We start from the raw sequence: 12,602 nt of genomic DNA, 5'->3' as shown, positions 1-12,602 counted from the left end.
TAATGCTGTGAACGGGTTTGGCTACTCTGATTAGCTCTGGGGTCCTGCTATTTTCCTGCAGTGGACTTTCTACAGGGAATACACCTCTGAAGCTGTGATGATGTCCCAAATATTGCAGCACCGAGAACACATGCTTAACTAAAGGTGCACAGACTGCTCTTTTACCTGCCATATGTGCCAGAGAGCGTTATACTCACTGCAAGATGATGAAGGTATAGAGCATTATGGATCTGGAATTGGGTTTTCGGATGAGTGCACCGCCCAAAAAGTCGCTACTGATTTTCACGTTGCCCGGATGCACTGTTCAATGGTAAAATAAACACTTTGCATGTTTCATTCGTAAGAACAAAAAACAATCACGCACTTCGTCATGGGCTTACATTTAGAGTGGGTTTGTGAAAACCATTTCTACAGAAATTTGTGAACACATTCAAAACAGATGCTCCAGTATGCTAGCCGGGTTTAGCTCGCTGAATCCTTACTATGTGTAACTACCCAGTTCCAAACGTATTCTCAGTGATTCTTGCACTAGTGCAAGGTTCGCCCCAGTGCTGATGGGGAATGTTATCAGCACTAGTGCAAACATAGCCCAGCTGCAAAAATGCATTGAAATATATATTTTTTCACCTGGGAAATGTTACCCTACTGCTAATGTAGTACCATACACAATTGCTCTTCGAGGCATGCAACGTTTCAGTCATATGGGCCCAGTGGGCAGTATATGAACGGTTGCCCTTATTACCACACATGAAGCAACACTATAATCTAATCTACTAAACAATGATGGGGATTATCAGAATAGCACAAACTGCAACCTCAATTACTGATATGTGCTCTAAATTATGGCAAAAAAAGCAGAATGACGTTGAGTTAACTGCCCAGGATCACACAATTATGTTAAGTGGTAAATCCGGATTTGAAATCAGTTTAGACTCTTGCCACCCTTTTCTCTGCTCCATTAGTAAAGCAAATTGCACTTCCATGTTAATATTTGTCTTTCAAGATCCACGTTAGTCTTCTGTGTAGCAGCACAGAATATAAATAACCGCCTAAACATGATAAGGCAGCCCAGCAAAGGACACTGCTTAAAAACATACAATGTAGGTAAGTCAAACGAATGAGCCGTGAGAACCTATAGAAGGCTGTACACCGTGGTCATTGCCAGCCTCTCATGGTTTGTTGCAGTCCAGAGATCCAGGCAGAATTCCTCTAATCAATGTTGCTCATCGCCCATCGGGAGAAAAGACATTGGCACTGGACGGAGGAGAGGTTGTCATGGGATACTGAGCAAACAGTAAACACTACACATTCTCAGCTCTCTTTGAAGGTAGTATTTACTTGACTGTTACATCGTTTAATTTATTACAAGAACAGTGACAATTGCTAAACATGAAAACACATTTTTACAGGCACTGCTTATTACAAAGAAGTACGTTTCTGCGCCCCAATACAAAAAATGCTTGATTCCCAAAATTCTAAAACAGGGAGCAAAATACCCCTATGCCAATTACTTATCTAAACCCCTGACTATAACTCCATGTTCACTATCCACCTGTATGGGAAGAACTAACACAATGAATCCTCGCTGCGCAGGAATAGTGTTAATTCTGCAAATGATTTCATACCAATGCATCGTCTGCCCTTGATTTGGTATCCGGGGTCACAGCCACAGTGGAAGCTTCCAATGGTGTTGAGGCAGTGCTGGTGACAGGGGTTCGCGTCCTGGCATTCGTTCACATCTGTGGGATGACAGAGCCATGAATGCATGCGGTCCTTCATCTCACTATTCATTCGTAAAGAGTAAGAATGCCAAACCAACAGAGTTGCCATTATGCATTGGGTTGTGGGGTTCATTACACTTGTGTAGCATACGCTCCACATTGCTGCACGCAGTTCACAAATGATGATGTAACGCAATAAGGACGAGCAATAAGACACAATAGGATTTAAGAGAAGGAAACGTATTGCTGGGGATGGCCCAAAACACAAATAGATGTGTGTTAGACCAATGCAAGCTGGATCATAAATGCATGAAGCATTGACATATATGTGGGCGATGAGAGTTGCAAAGAGTTACTCACTGCAGTGACCCGTGACCTCCAATTCTACTCGTGCACCCCACCCCAGCTCCACTTCCTCTAAAAACACCAGGCATCCCCCGCGCATTGAGGGGATACTGGAGCATTTTTCAAAGCAAAGAAAACAAGCATTGGCAATGCCAACAGTTTGGGGTTTTGTGTAGGCATGGGAAAGGCATTTGCCATGCACAGCCGCTGTGGTATTAACTACCCATTCTTGGTAACAGGTGCAAAATGGTGCGAGTACCTGGGCATCTAACAGCAGTGCCTGGTAAAAGCTTACATGTTGGCTTTGCCAGTGCTTGTTTTAAATAGGACTTGAGTGATTTTGCGAATGCTTGTTTTTAACAGGACTTCAGTGAAGGACACACAGAGTGCTTATTCATGAAGTGGCTGAAGACAGGCCTGCCAAGACATTTTTACTACACCAGTAGCATGTTTACAACTCCAATTAAGTCAATACTCAGTAGACTGCTTTGAACAAACACTGGCAGGCACTTTGAATGCAAAGCATGATGGTAAGGCTTTATTAAAGCGAACTCAAAGAGTTCCCACAAGGAGGTGTTTTGGGCGGGAAGAGGCAGGAATGGGTGGGAATGGCCATTGGTATTAGCATGGCCATGGGCAGGCAATGGGTGGGCACATAGCCAAACCACACCTACAGACTCTGTGTCCCTCCTCGTATGTCATTCCTCCCTATCTGTACCCCAATGCAATAGTCTTGGCTTACAGGTGTCTCAAGCGACACCCAATAGCCCAAACTAAAAAAGCAGAGAACTTCTCCCCTCAGCTCTATCATGGTCATGTACTATAGTGACTTCCCCTAACAGCAGCTTCTGTTATATCTGTATACACCAGTTGTGTGTGTTGTTGGTGGGAGATGCCCAGAGGACCCTATGCCTGCAGGGTCAGGACCCTCAAGTGATCATCTGTGGCCTGGGGTCAATTAGGGTGCAGGCTAGTTCCCTGGGTGAACTAGGCCACTCATAATGTCCAATGTATTGACCCTCATCGTTTCAGGAAGAAGTCGCGGGCAGTCGCTGTGCACTGGTCTCGCGTTATGTTCATGAATGGTGTATTATGATGAATTGTCTGATTCGACCCACTAAGTGGTGAACATTTGAGCACAGATTATGGGCTATTCGAACTAAAATTGACCAAATGTGAATAGATGTGAGTGTGTAAAAAGAGGGTAATCCTGGTCATTGTTCTTCTGTTCCCATTTTGATCGCATTTCTGTGGTAGCGCTTTTGGCAGGCTAAGCCTCCAGGCAAAATAGTCACACGCCTGAACATAATTTCTTACCACAAAACCTAATTTCAGGACTGTCCAAACGAGGGTGATCGCCTAATACATTGCAGCCAGGTGAATTCTGAAACCTTTCACAGAGCACGTGAGGTTTATAGCCCTCCCTCTACCTCACAAGGAGAGTTTGCAGAAAGCCTCATGTTTCTCTGATCACAAAATCAGAGGGCACTTCATCTCACACCCACAGCACTTATTTAGATGTCACGCAATCTTGTATTTTACCACCCCCCTTCAAAAAATGTAACAGTGGGAGGTAGAAGTGTTTTGGTCACAGGCCTATGTGTAGAACAATCTCCTATTCTCAACCTGGTGATTTACATGAGTCTCAGCTTGCTTTCGGGTGATTGGTAGGGAGATGTATGATTTTTATGCCTCACCCCCTCTCCTAGTGAGACCCCCAGCACTTGTTGCTGGACTTCCAGACCTTTTTCTTTCTATCCTGAATGAGGGGAGCATTTCCCCTAATTCATTCTTATTTGGTCTGACTTTCGAAACTCTGTTCTGTGTTTTACTTTTACTATGGAGTCTGCTTTCCTCCATATCTCTTTAAAGGCATCTGTGTTTAACTTTCGCAACACACAGCTCCTTATTGGCAGTGTTGCTGGGAACCCTTTGGGTTCTCCTTTGATATTCCTTCTTTATCCTTACTAACTACAGTTCTTAAGGACAGAGGGATACTGTGTATCCTTCCAAAAATGTCAAACTATGAGGGATTAGCACACACCACCTTATTTTTATTTTGTACCGCAGACTGTATTCTGTATTAGGGTCACCTATGTTCTAACATGGTGGTGCGTTTCTTTTTTTGCCATTTCTAGCATGGTTGTTCTTTGTTAGTGCTTTGTCTACCATTCTGGGAGGGGGAGGTCTGTGTGTGTGTTTTGCCTTTGGTGGGAACCGTTGTGTGTCTCTGCTTAGGCTCCAGTGTGTCTGGGCAGGCAGGAAGCAGGGGGGGAGTGATTCACTCCCCCCGCCCTTTGTCTGCTCGAGTGCCTGAATTGAACCAGTTCCCACTGGGGTGCTGGCTGTCCTGATTGGACAGCCACCCGGCTCTTTCTGTAAACTGTTGGGAGAGATTGCAGAGGAGTGTGTGGCATAACTGAATAAAAGGTGAGATTCCTGAGGTCAAAGGCCTGTCAACCACTGGAAACTGAAGGGTTCGAAGCTGAAGACGATCAGACATGCCTGCAGATCCTTCTCATCACTGTGAAGCGACCACTGCTGCTGCTGTCCTGAACCCATTTTGCCCTGTAAAGAGGAGCTCCAAAGAGGCCAACCTCTTCCCTTTGGCTGGTGGAACCAACCAGCCTTGAGACAAAGTACAAATTGAGCCATCTCCCAATGTGCTGTGCCTTTCCAGGGCTGCAGACCGCGAATACAAGGAGACCTCCGACCCATTTGCAGTGCAAGGTCTTTCAGAGGCTGAATCTGTCCAAGCTCCAGGAGAACCAGAATCGAAGAAGATCGACCCGTCAAATACTGTCCTTTTGGTGGTGCTGAGAAAAAAGTGCCAAAACTGCAGACTGACCAGGGAGACCAAAGAAATCCATGCCAAGGGTCCTCTCTCTCTCTGTCTCTCTGTCTGTCTCTCTCTCTCTCTCTCTCTCTCTCTCTCACTCTCTCTCTCTCTCTGTTTCTCTCTCTCTCTCTTTTCTCTTCTCACTCTCTTTCTCTAAAGAGAGAAAGCTGCTGAGACATCCCATTCAGAGACCTTCCTTTCATCACCAGAACGAGGAATCAGAAGACTGGGTCCGTCGCTGCTACACAGAGGAGAATCCAGCGGTGTCCAGTCATTTGGTCGACTACAAACTGGTCGACTGCAATTTGGTCGACGTCATTTGGTCGAAAACCAAATGGTCGAATTTTTTTTTTTTTATTTATATATGTGTTTTGTGGGTTTTCGTGTTAAAAAAAAAAAAAGAAAGAAAAAAAAGGGGGTTGGGGGGGGGACCCCCCCCAAAAAAAAAAAAAAAGGGGTAAAAAAAAAAAAAAAAAAAAATTCGACCATTTGGTTTTCGACCAAATTGATTCGACCAGTTGTCCAGTCGACCAATTGATTTCGACCAAATGACTGGCAACCGAATCCAGCTACAAGCATTTCGTCTAACCTAAGGTACTGTGGGGTGAAAGGTATAACTTACCTTGAACTGAGATGTAGCTCCAGAGTGACTAGTGTGCGTGAAGAGGTGTCCAGGGTGTCCACACTACCTCTGACCCAAGCTGCCGGCTTGTGTCCCTTTGGGGAATCCTTTTGCAGGGTCCTCCTCGTTGTGTTATTTCTACAAGTATCTTTACCAAGAGACTAAAAGTATCTGACGAAACCTTTGATGTTCTACTGCTTCTTAAGACTTAGAATCCACTCCTATACTGACTTTTTCATATAGTTAGGGATTGGACTTTAAAAACGTTAGTTTGTCCAAAAAGTATCTCTAAAACTGTAAGCTCTGCTGCTGTGTGATTAACCTATCTTTTCCTTCCTAAAAGACTCTATCTTATGTGGTTTTGCTAACTAAATACAATGACCGTATATCTTTGTCTTAACGCGACTCCGCAGTAGTACCGATAATACGGTAGAACTGTCAATAGTATCAAACTCTGTAACAATTACACGGTAAGCAATTAACATTGAAGAAATAAAGAGACGGATCCGGTGTCTCGCGCCACTTTGATGATCTTTAATTGAGAATCTGTTACAATACACAGATTTGTAAAACAGCATTAGCTGAATTTTGTTTCAGTTTCACAATTCTATTGTTGTGATGGCTTTTTTCTAATCTTCTTGTATCTCTTAGTTGAGACTTGATTTAGAAATTGTTTCACAATGTCTCTTGGTGAGATCCATAATTGGCTTTTGATCTCTCTATAGATTTCAGTCTCTCCCTCCAATACACAGATTTGTAAAACAGCTTTAGCTGAATTTTGTTACAATTTCACAATTCTATTGTTGTGATGCCTTGTTTGTAATCTTCTTATATCTCTTAGTGCAGACTTGATTTAGAAATTATTTCACAATATCTCTTGGTGAGATCCGTAATTGTCTTTTGATCTCTGAATAGATTTCAATCTCTGCCTCAACACGTGTTTCTCCGTCATATAATTATCGACGGTTCATCAGGAGGGGTTATAATTCTCAATATTGTTGACTTAGTGTACTGAGTGAGCCACTCCTTCTATTTTACGTGCTGCGTTTTCCTCTTGCTAATCAGGTTAACACTCAGTGATATACATAATGGAATCTTCTTCCTTCAGTACGAAGTTTTCCTCGCAGAATTTCGGCCGAAATGCCACGAGGAACACTTTGTACGTGAATGGAATCCGCACAATAAAAACTGAAGGAAGAAGATGCATTGCAATGGGTACCTTTTGGAACACTTTGCAACACCTCTGAGTGTTGCCTAGTCCGCACTAGTCTACTGCGAACCAGTACTGGGAAAGGTCGTGAGAGTAGGCTTTCCAGTCATGTCCAGGTAGCGGCCAAAGTTAGGCTGTACAAGCATCTTGGTGGGGACCTAGGAATTATGTCTGCATGGCACATAAGGAAGAAACCTGGTGTGTTGACTGGTCCCATAATCTCCCCCCTAGTGGATCATTAGAGCAGTACATCTATTAGCTCTGAATCTTTCCTTGGTCAGGGTAATCTGTCCAGGAGCAACAGCTCATTGGAACTGTGGGAATCAGGTCCTAGTTGTAGCTTTCTTGCAACCAAGTCTTACAATCGATGGTGAGTACAAGCACCAAAGACTTCTGACCAGCACTACAGTCAGCTAAATATGTTCCTAGCTATCATATAACTGCCATATGTATGGAAAGGCATTATTTAAATCTAGTGAAAAGCAATCCTGGGGAGGAAGCAATTGGACGGCTCAGTGAGTTAAGCACTTGCTTGAGTTTTCTATGTGCAGTTTGCAGGTACATATTTATACCATGGTGGGGCGATCAGCCCATCATCATTGCAAGCTTGAGCTATTAAGTATTGTTTAGTTGGGCAATAATAATAATAGATATTACAAGCACAGAGAAGTGACAGAAAGCATGAAGTGCTATATGAAAATGTGATATTATTATTTTGGAAAGACCCTGTTGTAAAATGTGCAAGACATTAGAGAGAAAGTGTTTGTGGGCCCTTGTGACGTCTCAGCCGACACATATGAGGGGACATGAGATAAGCAAGAATTGCTGAGGAGGACTGGCCTTGCAGACAGGACTGTAAAGGCATTAGAGTTTCCCATCCTTTTTTGATTTGCTGCAGGATATAGTCTCATTTCTTCATTTTGGGTCAAGGACGCCCTGCTCAAAAAGAGAAGCAGGGTCTATAAGGGCATGCGGAATGAAGAGCAATGAGGTTAAGCAGCAAGAAGTAGTATTTCTGTGGATCAGTGCAAATAATAAGTAGTAACACAGAGTAATAATAAAGTAGTAACAATGAGGTGCTCATTTTCCTTAAATGCATAATTTGATGGCAGGGAGACGTTATGCTAAAACTTTACCGCAGGTGGCTACGCACACCAAATCATCGACATTTGCACTGCGGGGTGCAAATGTAAAGGGCAAAAGGCAATATACAACCGTGTGCACTGCATTTTGCCCTTTGCATTTGCCCTTCACAGTGCATAGTGAAAAAACACTGCCTGGAACTCTGGCATGCCAGGCAGTGTTTACTTTTCATTGGTAGCACCCCTGGTCATGCTTGCATGCACTAAGATGCAGAACGTGCAGCTTTTGAGATGTTAACAAAGCAATTCTGGAATAGTCACAGTTATTTCTCTAGAAAAACATAGTCTACAATGGCCCAAGAGCGTCAAAGTTTGATAGGTGGCCAAGAAAAGAAGAGAGGTTAGTTTACTGTAAAATAAAGACATTTAGAAGAAGCATACTGAGGATCTATTTTCATTGACTGGCCACAGAGGGAACCCGATTGAAAGGTAAACAGAAAACAGGGTAAGAGAGTACATTAGGAGATACAAAAATCTGGTGATGTCCAAAGCATCTCAGAGATGTTCATTTGGAAATAAATATCACACATGTCTCCCGAAGTTCACCTTGAAGCACCTTCAGTGTTGCTTCCATATAAGATCCTATCCACATCCAATCATTTTATTCCAGAATTAAACTTTGAAAGTCAGGCTACACATGTAAAAGGTAAGGAGGAATGGTGGCATACCTTGACAGCTCAAACCATCAGACGTCCTTCTGAAGCCAATTCCGCATCGAACAATGCAGCGGTAGGCTCCAATGGTATTCTCACAATCCTGACCTGCGTAGCAAGCATGTCCCCCCAAGACACACTCATCAATATCTGGAAAAGAAACAATCTGTTTTAGAAAAAGAGGTCAACTGATGGCCCATACAAAAACACAAGAACTCTGCATCTGTAGACATGTGGTTAAAAAAACAACTGATTCACCTTTTGATGTCATCCTTTCCAGATGTTAGTGCTAGGAAAGATTTCTCGTTTTGCAACTTTCCCCCCATAATTCTTATGGACCCTCATTCTTTTTGCTGTGTTTTTAAAGCTGTTCTGACTTGTGTGTTGGAACTAAAACATAGTCAGACGTTGGTACATGGTTCTGCTGCCTATATGCTGTGCTAAGGTGGTACAATGGGCCAGCCAGAGTTACTTGGGTCTACTTGTATGCTTTTGGTCAAACCAATATAGAAATATTCCCTAAGCAGCCATGGTGCCATGTCCAAATGTATCCCAGGTGTGCCTCATGTTTGACAGTGCCTTACTGACTCACATACACAGTGGCAAATACAAAAATATGTTATCATTGTTAGAATGGTGGATTATCCACTGTTGGCTGGGCATTCCTCTGGTTGGATAATGGATACCAATAATTTCTGCTCAGACATCTAAAATCACCATATATGATGCCTGTGTCCTTACTCATTCGGCGATCTATACATTGTGTCCGAAAGTCATATGTGAGCGGGAGTAACGGTAGGTCATCTCCTGGTACAGTCAATGTGTTTACCTTGAAGGTCCCATGTTCAAAGTAGGTGATAGGGTGTTATAAATTCAGTGTCTATGTTCAGACCAGCATTGTTCAGGTTTATAATATTTAAGTACTTGAGCTCCCATATTCTCCCTTGTATGGTATTCGAGAGGTCCTTTTCAGTACCATCACTGACAGGTCATGCAGCATGTGCCGATCCTGTGTGAAGTGTTGCCCAACTGGTATTTCTGTTTTGTGGTTCAAGGTGCCGTGTCTATGCAGGTTCATTTTTATATGTAGTCCCTTGCAAATCCCACCAACATACTTACATTGTGGACATTTCTTGGATTAGATGAGGTATGCCACATTGGATGATTTTCAAAGGTATGCCCCTTCTATCTGTAAGGTGTGGTTCATTAGAGTTTTTACAGCTGAGTTGGTACAGTTGTGATGGCAGGGTTTGCATCGTCTAATATTGCAAGAGGATGTTCCCTATCTTATTTCTTCTGGATCTGGTAGAAATGTGCTTCTGGTGAGGGAATTTGCTAGATTGTCCTGGTTGTTTGTATGCAATTAAAGGGATTCCTTAAAGATGCTAGATAGTGCCCCATCTCTGTTAAATAGTGATTGTAGGTCCTTAACAATTCTAGTCAGTTGTGTTAGTGCTGGATGATACGTGATGACCAAGGGTTTACTTTCTATGGTTTCACAGTCTCTGTATTGAAGCAGGTAATTTCTGGGTATTGTTAATTCACAATCAAATTCCCTGTCAATGTGTCTGAGTGGCCCTTTTGCAAGAAGGATTCACAAAGTGTGGCAAGGAGGTTCTCCCTTGTCTTCCTATTGGAGCATGTACGTTGGTATCAGATGCCCTGCTTTTAAATGATAGATAGTTTTGTAAGGCTTGGATGACAACTAGTACGGTTAAGGTATTTTTCCAGTCTGTTGGTTTCCTTTGTTTAGCTGTTTCTAGATGGCCGTTGTTTCCAACAAAAATTGTGGTGTCCAGGAAGCGTATTCTCACCTTGGAGTATTCTATGGTGTACTTAATGCGGTCATGGAAGCCATTTGGGGATTCATAGAATTGTTTAGGGAATCTTCGGCTTCTGTCCAAACCAAGAATATGCCATCGATGTAGCACTTGTATGTTGTAAAAATTGTTGCTCGATGTCTGCTATGAAAAGGTTTGCATACCGGGCTACCATTCTTGTGTGCACGGCTGTTCAAGTCTTTGGTAGGAAATGTCTTCCATTGACAAAGAAATTGCTGTGTGTAAGTATTATTTTGAAATGAAGTGAGGCGACATCCAATGTGGCCAGTAGTGCATCCACTGGTACACGTTCTACCTCTTGAATCTTCCTGAGGAAATGCGTTGTGTCCTGTACAAAGCTGTTGGTGCCCATCAACAGAGGTTTTATGATGGATTCAATATACTCAGGTATGGCTTTAGTTGACCCCAGAGTTGATTGGGAGGCCCAGACTTCCTGGTTGTTGATTGTTGGGGAGTATATATAATATGCCAGGAGTTGTATTGTAGGGTATCAGATCTTGGCGGTGTTCCACCAGACTGCTTGGCCCAGACTTGATGATTTGTTCCAGAGTTATTTTGTACTCCATGGTAGTTCATCACTCAGTTTCTTGTGACACTCCAGGAAAAGAAGCTGTTTGCCTCTACTTTATATTTCTGGATAACCATGACCACAACAGCTCCACCCTTGTCTGCAGGTTTTATTATGATTTCCTTGTTTGTTTAGGTCTAATTGCCCTTCTTTCTTGGGAGGTAACGCTCAGTCAGTATATGTCTCACGTTTCCAGCTATGGCCATATGGAGGTGTCCAGTTTGAGCGTTTCTTTTCGTGCCATCAAAATCTGTGCCAGCCCTTTGTTCATTGTTAGGTCCATGGAAATATTCCTTGAGACGTAAGCGTTGTATGTAGTCTTTGATTTCCCCACTTTTGGGGCAGAATGTCAGTCCCTTGGAGAGAACAGATACTTCAGCATGTGTACATTTGAATTTTTTGAGAAGAAGGTAAGAGTTGAGGAAAGATGGGTCGAGTACCACCCTCAGGCCAGCCTGGTTCTTTTTGAGAATGGCAAAAATCCTGGAATATACAGGGGTACGCCCTCCACCGTCTTGCTCTGCATAAGGGAAGCAATTTCTGCCTACAGTACCGGGGACCCTATCTGTAGAAGAGGCAGAGATATTGGGTGAGGGGAGGGAACTGGGAGTCGAAACCTCCCAGAAACCACGGAAAGCATCCAGAGGTCTCTAAAAAGACAACACCATTGCATCTCGTGGGGCGCCAGTCTGTATCCCACTGGGGAGGATGAACCGGGACGTCACCCTCATTTCTTCTTGGCTTTTCAGGCTGCGTTGGAGGAGGGAGACTCGAAGAGCTCTTTGTGAGTGGTAAGCTGATGCTTGCGCCTTTGCAGATTGGGCGACCTGGACAGCTGTCTGGACCTTCAGTCCTGAAAAAGCTCCTGAATCCGCCTAATGCCCTGCTCCTCTAGTCCGACCTACCTTGTGACTGGCCGAATGGTTTCGCTGCTGGTTTGGCCAGAATTGCCTGCGATTTTGCCGTCTGCAAGGTGGTCTTTTTCTTGTTGAGCTCCTTGTCCCTTGAGGAATGGTAGAGCTCTGTCCCTTTGAAAGGGAGATCCAAAATCCTGTCCTGGACATCTGTATTACATTTAATGGCATGCAACCATGCCGCTCTATGCATGTCTGTAGCCACGCAGATGCCCCACCCTACCGTGCCGATGTGTGCCACCGTGGACTCAAGCAAATCTTGCGCCATCACCTTAGCCTCTGCCAGCCCTGCCTTGACCACAGCCTGCCTATGGGGAGGGAGGTCTTTCAGGAAGACTGCAATCTCCCTCTAAAACCTTTGATTGGCAGCTACTAATATTGCGTCAGCATTTGCCTGCCGGAGATGCAGGCCAGAATTCTGGCAGAACATTTTCCCATAGGCCTCCAATAGCCTGTCTTCTTTCCCCAGAAAGGCTGCTGCCAAAGACCCGGATGCCCATAGGTCTGAGGTTTGGTATACATGGAAGCTGCTGCAATTATAGAGGAATTAGGCTGCGGGCTGGAGTAAAACCATGAAACTGAGACAGTACAAAACTCGACTCTTAGTACAAGGCTGTACCACCTGAGTATATGGTAGCATAGACAGAGCAGCCATGATTATTTTAGGAAGGAGAGAGGGCTGTAGGAAAGTACATAGAACCTGTAGTATACCAAGGATTCAATAGAATCACTTGCAACCAGGAGTAT

The 12,602-nt window shown here is 43.7% G+C and overlaps 1 protein-coding gene across 2 annotated transcripts in view; it reads right to left on the bottom strand.

Moving 5' to 3' along the window:
* Positions 1-12,602, bottom strand: part of HMCN1 (hemicentin 1) — a 1,785,366-nt gene that overhangs the window by 88,570 nt on the left and 1,684,194 nt on the right. For both annotated transcript variants that reach the window (XM_069641364.1, XM_069641365.1), the window contains exons 100-101: positions 8,548-8,682; positions 1,626-1,739 (exon numbers count right to left, since the gene is read on the bottom strand). In XM_069641364.1, the coding sequence (XP_069497465.1) occupies positions 1,626-1,739; positions 8,548-8,682 (249 nt within the window). The remainder of the gene's footprint in view (positions 1-1,625; positions 1,740-8,547; positions 8,683-12,602) is intronic.

This window comes from Ambystoma mexicanum, chromosome 1q (genome assembly GCF_040938575.1).
Source record: "Ambystoma mexicanum isolate Mex_15411 chromosome 1q, UKY_AmexF1_1, whole genome shotgun sequence".
NCBI lineage: Eukaryota > Metazoa > Chordata > Amphibia > Caudata > Ambystomatidae > Ambystoma > Ambystoma mexicanum.
Note: the sequence above shows the minus strand (reverse complement) of the source record. Positions and strands in the feature narration are given on the sequence as shown.